The sequence below is a fragment of the Carcharhinus amblyrhynchos genome, chromosome 14 (genome assembly GCF_965287045.1).
Source record: "Carcharhinus amblyrhynchos chromosome 14, sCarAmb.v2.hapA, whole genome shotgun sequence".
Taxonomy (NCBI): Eukaryota; Metazoa; Chordata; class Chondrichthyes; order Carcharhiniformes; family Carcharhinidae; genus Carcharhinus; species Carcharhinus amblyrhynchos.
Genome location: NC_137337.1, coordinates 30,272,679 through 30,290,477, shown reverse-complemented (window position 1 = coordinate 30,290,477; position 17,799 = coordinate 30,272,679). Strand labels below are relative to the sequence as shown.

The 17,799-nt window shown below is 40.6% G+C and overlaps 1 protein-coding gene and 1 long non-coding RNA gene across 2 annotated transcripts in view; one reads left to right on the top strand and one right to left on the bottom strand.

Annotated features, from left to right (window-relative positions):
• Positions 1-17,799, bottom strand: part of tecpr2 (tectonin beta-propeller repeat containing 2) — a 92,146-nt gene that overhangs the window by 27,039 nt on the left and 47,308 nt on the right. The window contains exons 14-16 of the mRNA XM_080202539.1: positions 12,216-12,456; positions 11,221-11,310; positions 4,856-5,089 (exon numbers count right to left, since the gene is read on the bottom strand). Of these exons, the coding sequence (XP_080058665.1) occupies positions 4,856-5,089; positions 11,221-11,310; positions 12,216-12,456 (565 nt within the window). The remainder of the gene's footprint in view (positions 1-4,855; positions 5,090-11,220; positions 11,311-12,215; positions 12,457-17,799) is intronic.
• Positions 1-17,799, top strand: part of LOC145352546 (uncharacterized) — a 59,884-nt gene that overhangs the window by 5,924 nt on the left and 36,161 nt on the right. The window lies entirely within an intron of this gene.

Here is a 17,799-nt window from a genome sequence, read left to right as displayed (position 1 = left end):
TCACTGGAGTAATCTCATGATGACACAGCTGTTAAAGTGTTTTGATTTTAAACAACGTCACCGTGATCCAAAACACAGGCTCAGATAACACCTACTCTGCATTGCTGTTTCCATTTTCCATCCAATGTTCTAACATACAGAAAGCTCTTGTAATGGAAGAATGTCCACATACTTGGCCACTTTCAACTAAAATGGTCAAATCCCCACGTTACCTGCATTACTTTCATGCTATTTCTATTGATATATTTGATTATAATATTAGAGATTTTGGATTGATTTATGAATTCTGTGCTGCCAGAAGAGTCATTGGATTGACTGGTTGAGGTATTTTATGTAATAGGAGGCCACAAATAAACTACGGAATTAAGTCTGGTCAGTCTGTCAAGACTATTTCAGGATTATCTCAGAGAATCACTCATAAACCACCTCACACAATAATGAATCAAATGAATGAATCTCAACTGGTAAAATACACATGTTTCAAATTTTGCTTTTTGGACAACATTCATAATAGTTATGCTAACTATTATAAGTGGCCCGTGTCCATCATAATCAAGTATTTATTTTTTTTAAGTTGCATAGCTTGGGGCTAACAATTATTCTTAGCAATGACTATGAACCAAGAACCTGCCTTTAGGCAGAGCCCTCATGGATTACAGACCAGCAGCAACTCAGCTCATGAATATTTGCATGGTGGCTGTTAACATGGAAGACAAAAATGGATTTGCTCTTACAAACTGTTTCAAGTATAAAAGATAATAAAAATGCAAATTTATACAGTGCAATGACGTATCTCAAAGTCAAGTTTTTTCCAGGTAAAAACTGTCCAAACAAAACACATTAGAACTTTTCTAATACCCTATCAAATTGTAAGCAAGTATATTTTTGATTTGTTGTAAACAGAATGCAATCCCATGGTAACTTCAACTTATCATTTGGGGTTCAAGTTAATTTATTTGTCACAAGTAAAGCTTACATTAACACTGCAACAAAGTTACTGTGGAATTCCCCTAGGGAGCTTCCTCATGGAGCCAAACGGATCTCAGAACTTCTGAGGAATTAAACCCATTGCATTTTGAAAATTCCTTTATTAGACAGAGCTGTAAATCACAAATTGATTCCTGTAACATAAACATTACAATATCATGGTAACTCCAGCATAGAATATGAGTAAGGTATTAACACACAGCTTCTGGAATCTTGATGTCCATGTTACCTGCAAACTTGCAAATATTAGGCTATATCAAATATATGGGCTGTGATTCTCTCATCCTGCTGTGCTAATTTTCTGGCGCAGTGAGCTGGGAGAATCACTCTTCGGCCAATTTGCAGAGTCCACGTGAGCGTTCGTGCCGTGCTTGCGTTTCTCAGGCTCGCATTTCCAGTGGCATCTGGGTGGCACTGGAAATTGGCTCAGAAGTGGGACTAGCATTTAAATAGTATCTTACATACTATTTAAATGCTATCAGCAGGCCTGGGACTAAATTTTCCGGGCCCGCTAATCTCTCCCACTCTGCCAGAGTGTTTCACTCCCTCAGGGATTATAGTAACTCCCACTTTCAGGATGCTAGCGGCCTGACCCTGCTGGAATGAAGGAGGGCCCCCCGGCAGCGCTAGCCCGGGCCCCCTGGCATTGTCAAAAGGGCAAAGTGCCCATGCCGAGGGGACACCTTGGCATTGCTCATCAGGCATGGGGCAGGGCCTGTTGGGGGGCTAGAGGCGGGGCCAATCAGCGTGCATGGGGCTCCCGCTGGCACTCTGCCATTGCAATTGATGGGGGTTGGAGGGAGGCCAGCAATTGGAAGGCTGGGGGAAGGGGGGGTAGGGGGTAAGGTGTGGTCACTGGTGGAGGGAGGGTCTGCCTGCAGAGTGTGGAGGGGGATTGTCACTGTTTGAGAGGTCTCGAGCTGGCCAGCAAACGAAAAGCTGACACTTCAGAGCCACTGTGCATGCACAGAGGTCTGCTGATTTCAGCCTCTCTAGTATGAATAAGCCCCATCCCCTATGTAATGCTATTCACACTGGCAGCCTCTGCACTATTGGACTAAAACCTGGTGTTGTCAGACTTTTTACTGTGTTTACGCCAGTCCAACGCCGGCATACCCACATCAAGCCTCTGCACTGCACAGAGTATGAGAGATTCTAGTGTGAACTCTCCATGAAAAAAAACAGCATGAACTACTCCAGTTTTCCTGTGAATTCAACACTTCGAATTTTTTGGGGAGAATTCCAGCCACGTTTTTGTCCGTCATCAACCCAACAAACCTCTCCCAAACAAACCTCCAGCCATAAAAAAACGATTGGCTGTGACAACATACAGAATTTCACAATATCAATGACATTTCATTATCTACAAAGAAATGTGATAAAATATTAAACGAGGTTTGCCTTGCCTTCATCGGCCAGGGCATTGAGTTTAAAATTTGGCAAGTCATGTTGCAGCTTTATAGAACTTTAGTTAGGCACGCTTGGAATAGTTTGCTCAATTCTGGTCACCACACTACCAGAAGGATGTGGAGGCTTTGGAGAGGATTCAGAAAATATTTACCAGGATGTTGCCTGTATGAGGAGAGGTTGGAGAAACCTGACTTGTTCTCACTGGAACTACAGAGGTTGAGGGGTGATCTGATAGAAGTCTACAAGATTATGAGGGCATGGACAAAGTGAATGGTCAGAAGCTTTTTTCCCAGGGTGGAAGAGTCAATTACTAGTGAGCATAAGTTTAAGGTGCGAGGGGCGAGGTTTAAAGGAGATGTACAAGGCAAGCTTTTTATACACCGAGGGTGGTGGGTGCCTGGAACTCGCTGCTACGGGAGGCAGTGGAAGCAGATGCAATAATGATTTTTAAGGGGCTTGACAAATACACGAATAGGATGGGAATAGAGAGAAATGGTTCCCGGAAGGGTAGGGGGTTCTAGTTCAATCAGACAGCCTAGGTTGGTGTGGACTTGGACGGCCAAAGAGCCTGTTCCTGTGCTGTTATTTTCTTTGTTCTTTGAAGGTTGGGATTTGAGCCTATTTGAAGTTTGAATTAGAATAAGGCACTTGAGCCAATTAATGGCTAAACAGTTTCAATCAGCCAATTAATTTTTATAATAAAAACAGACAATGCTGCAAATGTGGAGTTTGTCAGGCAGTGCGCCTTTGGAACAAAAAACAGAGTCACTGCTTGAGATGTGACTTTCACCTGACCTGAAATGTTAACTCTCTTCACAGTTGCTGCCTGACCTGAATATTTCCAGCATTTTGTTTTATTTCAGATTTTTAACATCTACAGTATTTTGCTTTGGTATCAGATCTTTTCTGTTTTGTCAACATGCACTGCTGATCACTAACTAGAAGAGATATCCACTCTCCCCCCACATTTTTTTTGAGACTACTCCAACTACAATGTTGACAGATAACTAACTGATATCTTTATCCTAACTCTGCAACCTCTGCTTCCCCCAAAACATTTGAGCACTTTGTGCTTCTCTATCTCTGGCCTCTTGCACATCTCTAATTTTACCGATTCCACCACTGACAGCACCCACCTTCAGCTGCCTTGGTCCCTGGTTTGAAATTCTACCGGTAAAGCTTTCAACCTCTTTTTCCTTCTGTAAAATGCTCCTTAAAACCTAGCTCTTTTTGCTCAAGCTTTTGGAAACCTGCCCTAATATCATCCTCAACACTGGTGGCCCATAAGGCTGTGTTCTCAGCTCCCTACAATAACCCCTTATATGCCTATGACTGTGTGGCCAAATTCCCCTTCAATTCAATTTTCAAGTTTGCTGACGACACCACCGTAGTGGGTTGGAACTCAAACGACGACGAGACAGAGTACAGGAATGAGAGAGAAAATTTGGTAAACTAGTGTGGCAACAATAATCTCTCCCTCAATGTCAATAAAATGAAAGAGATTGTCATCGACTTTAGGATGCGTAAAGGAGAACATGCCCCAATATACATCAACGGGGACAAGTAGAAAGGGTCGAAAGCTTCAAGTTTTTAGGTGTCCAGATCACCAACAACCTGTCCTGGTCCCCCCATGCTGACACTATAGTTAAGAAAGCCTACCAACGCTCTACTTTCTCAGAAGACAAAAGAAATTTGGCATGTCAGCTTTGACTCTCACCAACTTTTACAGATGCAGCATAGAAAGCATTCTTTCTGGTTGTATCACAGCTTGATATGGCTCCTGCCCTGCCTAAGACTGCAAGGAACTACAAAAGGTCATGAATGTAGCCCAATCCATCATGCAAACCAACCTCCCATTTACTGACTCCGTCTACACTTCCCATTGCCTTGGCAAAGCAGCCAGCATAAATAAGGACCCCACGCACCCCAGACATTCTCTCTTCCACCTTCTTCTATCAGGAAAAAGATACAAAAAAGTCTGAGGTCACATACCAACCAACTCAAGAACAACTTCTTCCTTGCTACTGCCAGACTTTTGAATGGACTTCCCTTGCATTAAGTTGATTTTTCTCTACACCCTAGCTATGACTGTAACACTTTTTTCTGCACTCTCTCATTTCCTTCTCTATGAACGGTATGCTTTGTTTGTATAGTGCGCAAGAAACAATACTTTTCACTGTATGTTAATACATGTGACAATAATAAATCAAATCATTCTGTGAAATTTCACGTTTCCAAAACAAGGTCTTGAGGTTTGATGCTTTTAAACATTTTCAGAAGACTAGAAGATGAATGTAGAAGAGAGAAGCATCATAAAAGTGTAACGAATGTGTAGGAAAAGAGCAGACATATTTGGGCACAAGTGGAATGCAAGAGGACCCCATATGTGATACAACTCATCAGCAAATCAAGGAAAAGCCTTGTAACAAAACGGTGTTTAAAAAAAAAATAACCGTACCTAACTGTGTAAGATCCAGTTTAGTCCAGTGCATGCCACTTGGGCAGTTTTCTGACAAGGTCCTTATATGTATTTCACCCTTCAAATCCAGGCCCCATACTGCATCGTGGTTGGCAGAAATCTGTACCATCTCTATGTCAGGCGGTAATTGTACAGTAGAGGGTCGAAACTCAGGATTTTGATCACTGATGCAAAAGAGGTCCTTGTTGCTTTGTCCAAGCCACAGAAAACTTCCTACAGAAGAAGTTACGATACAGGAAAATCACTTTCATTATTAATACAGTTCCATGATCCAATTATCCTGTGAGTTCAAGTACAACAATAAGCACCATGGAGATTTCCATAAGTTAGAGGGAAGCTGTAACATGGATGACCCAATCAGGGAAAGTGTATAAAGACCCTTAATCAAGTAAACTATTCCACAGCTATCATTTACTAATGTGTAATGCAAATCACTCATTCAAAAAAACCTGAGCCTGCTGTGTTAACTTTAGGATTTAATCATTTTGAAGAAAAATAAAGCCATTACTGCAGGTTAATCATTCACACCCACATATTTTACACACCACAAGGGTGGAGTAGAGTTAAATTAAGAAAACAGCTTTCAAAGAATAGAAATAGGAGTAGGTCATTCAGCCTCTTGAGTCTATTCCACCATTTCATTAGATCATGGCTGATTGGTACCTTAATTTCATTCACCCCTGTGGTATTAGCACCATAAAGCTTTGAAGAAATAATACAAGGGACACTGACAGATATTGGATTTTTCAGCCCATTACATGCCACAGTAACCCTGGATCAAAAGGAGACTGCTAATTCAGAATCTAAACTTGTACATTCTAGCAACCGTTTTCCACATAGCCGTGGAGCTCTCTTCCGGACACGAAGAGAATGTGTGGCCAGCTTTGCCATTCTACCTGGTGTCTTTGGATCTACGTCCTGTTTAATGTAGATATAATCTCTCCTCTTTCTATGTCTGTAGTGCTTACAAATCTCAGTTGCAATCAATAGATTTTTTTGGGATATGTTTAAATAATTGACGCAAGCAATTTTAAACCTGGTTTTAAAATTAGGTTTTAGAAGCAACGAATCATGTTTGGAAAGTGTTGAAGTTACTGAGTTTATAGCTGATAACTACATTGTAGAGTTCATTTACCTGGACTGAGGCTCATGGAGCTAAATGGTAAACTACCCTGTTGTTTGCAAAGCTGGGTTGGTGGTTCTACGCAGTGGTTCTAAATAGAATGAACAATTTGGGAAAGGTTTTTATTTTATCCATTCATGGGATCTGGGTGTCATTAGCAAAGCTGGTATTCATTACCCTATGCCTTACTTGAAGAACCTCTTCAGGTATCAATTTTTAACCACAGAGTTGGGTACATTATTAAGTTTTACTATGATATATCACTTTGTGGTCAAGTGACTAGAACAGACTGGCAGCAGATGTATCCAGGACACCGGAACTAAATCAGTTATGTTCAAAATTTGGCTATAGAGCAACACAGTAAGAAGTCTCACAACACCAGGTTAAAGTCCAACAGGTTTATTTGGTAGCAAAAGCCACTAGCTTTCAGAGCGCTGTTCCTTCGTCAATGAGTGGGAGTTCTGTTCACAAACAGGGCATATAAAGACACAAACTCAATATGCAGAATAATGATTGGAATGCGAGTGTTTGCAACTAATCAAGTCTTAAAAAGGTACAGACAATGTGAGTGCAACCTGCATTAAGCACAGCTTAAAGAGATGTGTATCGTCTTCAGACAGGACAGGACAGATTTTGCAAGCCCAGGCAAGTCGTTATGGGGGTTACAGATAGTGTGACATGAACCCAAGATCCCAGTTGAGGCCGTCCTCATATGTGCGGAACTTGGCTATCAGATAGCCAAGACAGATTGTCTCCTGTCTGGAGACAATATACATCTCCTTAACCTGTGCTTAACACTCTTTCCGCCCACATTGTCTGTACCTTTAAGATTTGATTAGTTGTAAAGAATCACATTCCAATCATTTATTCTGTAAATTGAGTTTGTGTCTTTATATGCCCTGTTTGTGAACAGAACTCCCACTCACCTGACGAAGGAGCAGTGCTCCAAAAGCTTGTGGCTTTTGCTACCAAATAAACCTGTTGGACTTTAACCTGGTGTTGTGAGGCTTCTTACTGTGTTTACCCCAGTCCAATGCTGGCATCTCCACATCATCACATATAGAGGAACATACAGGCTGACTGTTGCTCTGTTTCTGAATCGTGATTCACGGCCTGTCCAACTGTATTGACAGAGTTTGAATCAGTACTAATTCATTTCTTGCAGTGAAGCAAATAATGACAAGTAGGTTGTGATTGGAGAGCAGGACAAAGCCTTTCTTCAGTGGTAAAACTGAAATAAAAATCAAACCATCTACTAGATTCACTTATTATATTCTTCCAATGACGCAGCAACTGTCTTGCATTTGCCAATTGCGTAATTAAGAACAAGCGCCCGCTCACAATTTTTGGAGAATTTCAGGTAGAAATCTTTGTTACCAAAATTTCACAGTGCAGCATATTACAGCACTTGAGAAGTCTTACAGAAAAATTGCATGTACATAAAGGGCTAAAGCACAGAAAAATGGCTTCTAATGCAAAGTAGCATGCACTGAAATTAAATAATTAATGTAAAAAAATGTACAAAGTGACTGGATCGCACTTTGGAATGGATTGACAATGAACAAATTGGGAGAAGTCCAATCATTAGCTGTCTTTTCCTTGAGAGCACCAGAGAATCTGGGAGGGCTTCACCAACCCAACTGATAGATTAAAAACTTAAACAATAAAACCAAAGGAAATAATATAGAAATGGTACGTAGTAGCCACCAGTCAAGGAAGGTATCCAATGAGCTGGCAGACATTGATTTTTTGCACCCAAAGGTCACACATGTCTACTGGCAAAGGTAGAAAAGGAAAAAGGATTTAGACGCGTTTACTACACATTCACTGAAAGCACCCAGTCACTGTGATGCTGTCAACAACATGACCAATTAAATGATGTGATACATCAGGGGAATTTAATTGTAATTCACAAGCAACTGTTATAAATCATACATACATGTAGCAAAGTTCACATGCAAGATGTGTTAAAATTTAGACACCTTGGGTGGGATTCTCCCAAAAAACTCTTAAGTGTTAAATTCACGTAAAAACTGGAATAAATCCCGCTGTCTTTTCAGTGGGACTTTCAAAATTAATCTCCCACACTCTGTGCGTTACAGAGACCCCAAGTGTGAATTCTGTTAGAAATTTGTGAGTAGGGTCTATTCCCGCTGGAGAGAGCAGCAGCAGCATAGCATTCAGTGGGCCACTGTGCATGCGCAAAGATCGGCACATGCGGAGTAGCCCTGCATTGCTGGTCTCCTAATCACTGGCCAGCACAGCAACCCACCATTGTTGGCCTACCAATCCCCCCCAGTGGGCTGACCGCTGGCCTCCCTGATGTGTCTGGGCCAGCCCGACCCCTTCCACCCCACCTTGATCTATCCCCAGCAGTGCTGATTTCCTGACACCTCCCTCAACAGCACCCTGTCCTCCCCCGCAGCTCCAATACACCCAGCAGGCCGACCCAACGCCCCCACCTCGATGGCCAGGCTCAATCGTTGTCCTCCCCCCCCTATCATTGATCTCAGCGCAGGGTGGCAGCAGGACACCCCTCCCCCACTGACCGCCTCCCCGAAGCCTGCCCCCTGTAGGCTCCACCCCCTTGGCATTGCCCAGTGGGACCAGAGACTTCAGTCCCAAGCCCACTAATGAAATGCAAATCTCTATTTGAATAATTTATACAGCTCTGTTATATTGCTCTTCCTTCATTATCACTGGGTCAAAATCCTGGAACTCCCTCTCTAACAGCATAGTAGGTGTACCTACACTATATGGACTGCAATGGTTCAAGACGGCAGCACACTATCACCTTCTCAAGGACAATTAGAGATAGGCCATAAATGTTGGCCTAGCCAGTGACGACCATATCCCATGAATGAATAAAAAACAGATGCAGGAGTTATACTGCAAAATTTTAAAACTTTAAACTGGCTCAAGGGAATTTAAGAAATTGTTCACTCTTATAGAATATGCAAATGGCACAGCAAAATTACTTAACACAATCAACATGCTTAAAGAAGTGAATAAATATCTGTATGAGATTAAAAGATATGAAAATAAGAGCAGGTAAATCTGTTGGCTGTGATCAGGGCATATTTAATTTTTCTTGTTACGTCAGAATTTTTACCAAAATGTTGAGGCTGCATTCTATTTTTATCACGAAAGTGCAAATCAGTGGCCTTGAACATAACACTGTCACGTACAGGAAAGCAACCGGTCAGCAAAGAATTATGTAACTATTAAGACTTCAGTAGTGCTGTTTGATTAAATTCAGGTACAGAAGAGTTTTTACACAGTAATAGTTTCCAAGTAGTTTGAAATGTAGTTAGCTATTTCCCTTAAATAACTGGACCCAGTTGGACAGAATCTGTTAAAGAAAATTATTAAAATGAGGTGAGATATAACAAAATATGGCTACATCCCCTTTACTTTCTACATATATAAATAAATCATAGAATCCACACAGTGCAGGAGGCGGCCATTTGGCCCATCAAGTCTGCACCAACTACAGACACAAAGGGGCGATTTAGCACGACCACTCAATCTAACCTGCACAACTTTGGATTATGGGAGGAAACCGGAGCATCCAGAGGAAACCCACAGAGGTCTGGGGAGAATGTGCAAACTCCACATAAACAGTGACCCAAAGCTGAACTGAACCCGAGTCCCTGTTGCTGCTAATCACTGTGCCTCCTCGAAGATGTTTTACATCTTGCTTGTCCAACAAGAAAGTTTCTGATACATCCATGAGCTTACGTTTGGGTGCTCTGCCTACATCCTTAATGGCTCCCGTCAGTCTGGTGATACAGTTGTGGTGTTCCTACCACTGAGCCAAAAGGCCTGGGTTTGATTCCTACTCTGGGACTTGATGACTGCAAAAGATGATTCATAATGTGACCAAACAGGTTTATTAACAACTTGCAAATGCTTCTAAGTCCATGGCAGGCGATAAGAGTAGGAGAGTTTGCCTGGTCAGCAAGAACCAGCAGAAGGCAAGAGCAAACTACAGCAGTACCTTTCCAAGCATAACTTATACCAATGTCTGGAGGTCCTTGTTAGAGAGCAAGCGCGCGAGATGGTTCTAACCAAGCTAACTGCAAGTATCTCATCCTTTTCCTTGGCAAGGTTGAAGTTTAATTTTTGAAATATCAGGCCTTAATTTTCTTCCATTTGAATCAATATTCACTTTTTTCTTGCCTTTCTAATACTGCTGGACTTCCCAACTGAGATTGTTCTTTTAATGTCATCTAGACTTTTCTTCACCTTTTTGTTACTTTGAAAAATCTGCGGGTGAACTATTAAATCCATGGTCGCTTTCTTTTAATAGGATTAAGTGTAATAACTGTTGTCCTCCTTGACCCTCACTTTGGTCTCTATTCCCAAACCACTGCTTATTTGCACATCAAGCTTTTGGAGCTGGGGAGTGAAGCATCCAGTGTCAAAGAAAACAAAGCTTCCTGCAGAGATGATGCACAATTATCCCCAGCATAACTAAACTCTTCAATTTTGAGAATTTACTAACCACTATTCTGCCCTAGCCCCAAATCGCAGGAGGATTCTGTACTTGCACCCAGTATGGGATATATTTCCACCTTTCACACAACTATCCTTTGGCCTGTTAGTGACATTGCTAAGTAGCACCAAATTCAGGATAGCTTTACATGACAAGTAATGTCCAAGAGAAACTACAATGAATCTATTTCACAAGATCCTTAGCCTGCAGTCCCAAGGGGTCATTCACCAATGAACAGGAGTGGAATCAGAGCCCAGAGCCTAGCCCAACACACATCCACTTTGTTTCCTTTCAAATCTCTGCCTCAACCTTCAAACAGCATGTTGATTTCCCAATTCAAATGAAGGGTCTGCATCAAAATCAATTACTCATCTTTTCTTCTTCCAGATTCAAACATATCTGTAAAAGTACAAATATTTTTGGTTTTTGTGTCAGTACTTCCTAACAAAAAATTTTCTTTCCCTTTTAATCTTTCTCTTCTCCCAGAAGCCACCTAAGGGAGTATACCAATGTCTGCATTGGAACACACAGGGGGAGTCAATTCAAGGGAATTCTGGAACCACACAAGGCAGAAGCAGAGACAAAAATAGAAGATTTAACACTGCCTTACATTCTTATATCCATAGTACAAAGCAATTAGTCTAGTCTGTGTGAAAGTTACAATATAAAAGGGACACAAATTGCACAAACCATAAGCAAAAGCTGCATATGGCAGCCACTAACCTTTTTTAGTAGGGGCCATGGAAGCCATGACAAAAGCCCATTTTGTAGCTGACACCGTTCCTCGAGGTACAATTGTCTTCCAGTATGTAGCTATAAAAGTGAATCATATTTAATAGCTTACCAATTCAGTTTGCATTGGTAACTAACAAAGTGTGATACCCTGCATGATGACAAAACGAGTTGCTTCGGAACAAGCACTGAACTACAACTCACTCTTTAATCCTAATTCTTTAGTTGCAATATATTGTTAACCCCCTCAAAGGAATTAAATTTTAGAACATTTCCACTTCAAAGTTAATACATTGACATTTAATCCAACTGAAGATTGCAATAAACAAAATCATTAACTACATAGAACATTATAATTAGAAAAAGCTGTAACATTCAAAGTTTACATATGCAATAAGAAAGATGGATTTTCCAATACTCATAAGGTAGTCAAAAAGTTGGGAAGTAACCACCCATTTCATTGTAATGGTCACTTCTGTATTAAAATATTTAAGCCAGGGCAAAATTGCATTGATATCGCTGGTTGGCATAACTCAGCGCCAACTGCTGCCTAGTTAAAAATACTCCAAATAAATTGAAAATTATTTTTCCAGCCATATTTTTCAAACGAAGCTTTATCAAAGATTAAAAAAGGTGGGTATCTGCTCTTGTAGAAGATGACTGCACGATAATGGTTTCATGATGAGAAACAGTGGGTAAACTGGCAGCTCAAAGTTGGCAGAGAGTGACACCACTGGTTACACAAAAATGCAGCACTCCTTCCAATAGCCTACAAAAGTCAAAGAAGAGATTACTACTTGTCCTCTTAGTTAGTAATCATACATTGCATGCAGATTTGAGGAATTCTTCAATGAATAAAATAATGGGTCAAAAAACAAAATACAAAAATAAAATGCCTACATAATTATGTTTTCTTAAAATTTGGTACCTCACAATGGAAAAACAGTTTCACTAAATTTCATTCATACTTGAAAAGACCGACCAACCTAATAGATTGCCCTTTGCCACGTGGAACTCATTTTTTCCCGATGTAATCCATACACCACTACTGTTGACACTGATGAGACTTGGTTGAGATGGAGGCTGTTGCGACCATAAGGCACCTCTCAGTTTGTCCGCTACTTTTTCTACTGGAGCCTGAGCAACTGTGGCTACGCTATGTGTTGCATGGATTATTGTCTGGAAGATGTTGCACTGGTCGAAGACCACATAATCCGTTATGCTCACCTATAATACAAATTTTTTTTTAAGAAATAAGCTACCACATAACTTTATCTTTCAAAATATGCTATTTTGGAAAAGCACGTTTCTGATACTTGGTTTATTTCTAGCAAAAAAAATTACAAAGTATCAGAAAAGTGTTCCTATGGTTCCCAAATCCACAAATTAGGATTTAATAGTGAATTTCTACCAATCATGCACTAGGCAAAGTTTATCTAAATATGCTATACAATGTAATTCCAGAGAGTGCAACCATGATGTAGGAAAAAAGCCTTAACACACAGTGATTTGGTCTGGAATCTACTGCCTGAAAATGTTGTGGAGGCAGGTTCACTCGAGACATTCAAGAGGGGATCTGATGATTATTTGAATAGAAACAATGTGCAATGGAAAAGACAGGAGAATAGCACTAAGTAATAAGATAATAAGAGCACTTTTAGTTACCTTTTCTAAAATCCCTGAACTTTAAGATTCAATACTTGACACTGAATTGAGAATAGGTAGCAACATACCAATAAACCACCATTATTGCATTTTGTAAACTGGATCAGAACACAGCCTTATCCAGCCAACTGGTACCAGCAGTCTCACATTTTGGCACAGGAGGGAGTTAGGGAGTTTCAGGATTTTGACCCAAGGACATTGAAGGAACTTATTTCCAAGCCAGGATGGAGGAGAATTTACAAGTGGCAGCGTTCTGATACTCTTGACCTCTAGATGGTAGTGGTTGTGGGTTTAGAAGATGTTGTCTAAGGAGCCTTGGTGAGTTCCTGCAGTGTAGGTGGCATACAATCAGGCAGGCTGTTTTCCCCTGGATGGTGTCAAGCTTCCTGAGCGTTGTTAGAGTTACATTAATCCAGACAAGTGGGGAGTATTTAATCTCAAAACTGATTAGTGAGTTCCAGGTGGACAGCCTCTGGGGAGTCAGATGTGAGTTATTTACTGCAAAATTCATGGTGTCTAATCTGCTTTTGCAGCCATTGTATTTGGTCCAATCAAGTTTCTGGTCAATGGTTAACTCTCAGGATCTTGATGGTGGGGATTCAATGATAGCAATGACCTTGAACATCAAGGGGGGATGGCTAGATTCTCTTCTTAGAGGTGGTCATTGCCTGACACTTATTTGCTGCGAGTGTTACTTGCCACTTCTCAGCCCAAACCTGTATGTTATCCAAGTCTTGCTACATGTAGGTATAGACTGCTTCCTTACCGAAGAGTAAACCCATTTCAAGTGGGGAGCTGGTCAGTGAGATGTAAATGTAAAGGAAATTTAATAGTGCCATTAACACGCTTACATAGTCTTGCTGCATGACGTGGGCAGGAGGTAGGTGGCCATTTAGGACACAATCTCCCCAAGACACACCTTGTCTGTTGAGAGGGGTTAACTGCCTATATAGGACATGGCATTGTACTCCTGGGGAAAGTTCTGTGCTATGTTAAATTCATGCCTTTTTTTCCTCCCATTTAAAAGCAATGGGAACGTTTGTTGATAAATTTATATGTACTATATTTCAAACACAACATACATTTTTAAATGAATGCTGGGGGTAAGGGAGAGGAGGAAGTCAAACACACAACAGAACGTGGTATTAAGTCGAAGAGTTAATGCTCAGTGCACTGAGTAAGAAGCAAGTGCAGATTTAATTCCTGCTTTAATGTTATTTATGGAGCTGTGTGAAATTGAGGTCATTGCTTCTCCCTGGAGAAATGAAGGAACTAATTACACTCAGATGGTTCCTCATGGAGTCAAATGCAGCATCTGAAGAGTGGGCTGCCCGTTCGCTGTCTTAGCTGCACAAATGTCAAAGTAAGTTAAACCAAAAATGGGGAGTGATTTAATAACATTAACAGAATTATGGACTATAACAACAAATGAACTTTAGGCATGTGGCAGCTCAGAAAGTTATTGTGGTGGAATCTGCAGTAACAGAGCAGGAAGAGGTTGCACACTGCGCCTGCGTCACAGAGCTAGCCTCTGTGCTGTACCGTGAACCCAAGCCAGGTGACGATTGCGTGACTATTCGCAACTGAAGTGGTACAAAGAACAAAGAACAACCCAGCACGGGAAACAGGCCCTTCAGCCCAACAAGCCCGCACCGCCGCATCACCCTACACCTATTCTACCCTGCGTGTCTACGAATAGAACCCCTGACTTAGCCAGATTCAGGGGAGAATAGTGTCAATTTGGGAAAACCAATCAGCCTAAGAGCACATCTTTGGGGTGTGGGAGGAAACCGGAGCGCCCGGAGGAAACCCACGCATCCACAGGGAGAATGCACAAACTCCCACAGACACAGGCCCAAATCCATGTATCTGCACAGCTAGCAGTGCTAGTCACCGAGTAGCCTGGCAACATGGAAACCAACATGCAGAACTGGAATGAAGACATTACGTTTGATATCTGCATTACAAGATAGAATGAGGGAAAACTGCACGTGGTCATTGAGAGCGAGGGGCATCTCTGGAAAGAGAGCTGGGGATTCTACTACTTTGAAGCATTGGAGGAGTCTGCAGCAGGTTGCACAGTGTCCTCCTGCAGGTCAGCACTGGGACCATTCACAGGCCATATCCTTGTGCACCTGCACTGGTGAAAAAGGATATGAAAAGCTAGGATTGTACTGGCCCACATGATTGTGTTCTTCAAGCAGTGGTGGTGGCGCAGTGGCTGAAAAGGAGGAGCCCGAAGGCTAGATTCCTGAGCTGAAGATAAGCAAACATAAAAAAACTGCTGTTGCTGTTTCTGTTACTTTAAAATAATAGAATGGCCAGGATTAGTCATACATTGCACAAGGTCATTACTGTTGGCTCTGACAAAAGGTAATTCTGGTGAATCCAAACATTGAAGATCGACAGAAGCAGAACCGACAAGTTCTGGAAAAGTGCATCAATTTGTTGAAGATAGTACCTGTGGATTCTAAGTTAAGTGAAACTGCTGTTGGATGAAAATCGGTGGCTAAATCATTGAGGAAAAAGAGCTGGAAATTTCCAGAGGAAGATCAGAATCTTGAAGGGCACTATGACTGAAATTGCTGCCATAAATGCTGAAGGGGCTTACTGATGAATCCAAGAGGTCTATCTTTGCTGTCTCTATTTCCCATGTAATAGATATTGACCACGATTTACCTGTTAGTTCATGTTTCATTTATAGTGATTTTGGTTTGTTTGTTGAAGTACAAGCTATTAAAAAGGTGAAATATTACCAATTCTTTCCCACTGGAGTTATTTGTTTAATTGTTTGATAAGTTAGGTTCTTTGGGTTTATTGATCTTCATGTGAATCATAATAGTATCCAAAGAGCATCATTTTATTTAAATAAATAATTTTTCCTTATTTAAATATTATTGGCACCATAGTATGAAATATCCCTCAAGTAATCCCTCAAGTTCATTATAACATATTGCATAGAAAAGCATTCCACTCTGCTTAATCAAGGAATGCAATAAAAAGTGCCTGCCAATACTTTGGAAAAATAATCCACTTTCTAACAGCATTATTTCCCCCCCCCCCCACACAAACACAAAAAGCAATAGCTTTTAAATTGGAGATACAAATATATTACCTTAAAAAAATTTCAAACATCAACAATTTGGTTTTACATCTTTAAGTGCTGGCATGATAGAATTGCAACTGGAAACTGTGTGCCAATAATATTTTGGAAAAAAAACTTATTTGGCTTATTAGCTCCAATTATTAGACAATAATTTACAATTAAAAATCCATTCCACTACTAGAGATGCTGAATTATTATTTGCTCACTGTGCTTTTTAAATAAAACTCTGATGCTTCCAACACCACTTTTAATTAGGTTTCTTAAAGGAGAAATACCATAATGCTTTACTCATGAACCCTCTCTCAATGACAGCTTAGCAAATTCAATTTTGTTTGGGAGACTTGCACCATTATACCAGTGCACCTATATCATCAGGGCCTTTTCATGGTGCAAAAAGAAAATAATGGAGTGAGTGACTTAAATTGTCATTTCTGATAACGTTTATTTTCTCTGACTTTTATATAGCTTCACTGTCACTTGGCATAGAACTGTAGAAAAGTTACAATGCAGAAAGAGGCCATTTAGCCTATTGTGTCCATAACACCCAAAAGAGAGAAAAAAGAAACTAGCTGTTCATTTTAATCCCAATTTCCAGCATCTGGTCCATAGCCTCGCAGGCTACAGTATTTCAGGTGTAGATCCAAATACTTTTAAGTGAGCTGGGCATTTCAGCCTCAATAGTTAATTCCAGATGCCCACCACCCCCTGGTGAAAAGCTTTTTCCTCATTTCCCCCTCTAATCCTTCTACCAATCACCTTAAATCTAAGCTCCCTGGTAGTGGACATCTCAGCTACGGGAAACAAGTATTCCTGTCTTGGCCCCTCATAATTTTAATTAGGTCACCACTTAACTTTCTCTGATCTATGGAAAACAACCCAAGCTTAACCAATCTTTACTTGTAGCTGTAACTTTCAAGCCCAGACACCATTCTTGTAAATCTCTTCTTCATTATCTCCAGAGAAATTATGTTGCTCCTATAATGTGGTAACCCAGACGGTACACAACATACCAGCTGTGGCCTAAGCATCATTTTAAACAGTTCTATCATTACATCCCTACATTTGTGTTCCGTATCTTACAGTAAAGAAAAATATTCCATATACTTTCTTGACCATCTTGTCCACCTGCCTTGTCATCTACAAGGACCTGTGGACATGCACACCAAGGACCCTCACTTCTTCCCATTTATATTATCTTCCCATTTATAGAGTAGTCCTTTGCTTTGTTTGCCCTTTCCAAATACACCATCTCACACTTTTCCGGATTCAGTTCCTTTTGCCACTTCTCCATTCATTTAACCAAACCACTGATATCATTCTGGAGTCAACAATTATCCTCTTCACTATCAATTACATGGCTAAATTTTGTGTCATTTGCAAATTTTCGAATTGTATCTTCTCTCATTCAAGTTTGAGTCACTAATAAATACAACAAGCAACAAGGGCCCTAATCCTGTGGAACACCACTGCAAACTGTTTTCCATTTGCACAAACATCCACGAACGATTGTCAAACTCTGCTGAGTGGATGAATTCAATGTACTGTTCCATAACTACTGAACAATATCTTTGACCATGGAATGTTAATTTTATACTTTGTAATGTTAGATTTCTCCATTATAAAAATACTGCACGTTTTTAATAAAAATGATTTTTGTACAGTTATGTCAGATTCTACCTTAACTCCGAGTATTTGTCTAATCTTTATTTCACTCCCTATAGAATGATTTAAAAAGTGAAGTATAATCAGTGCACTTTACTCCCTGTTTGAGAATTCTGGAATGTGACAGGCTGCTTGGC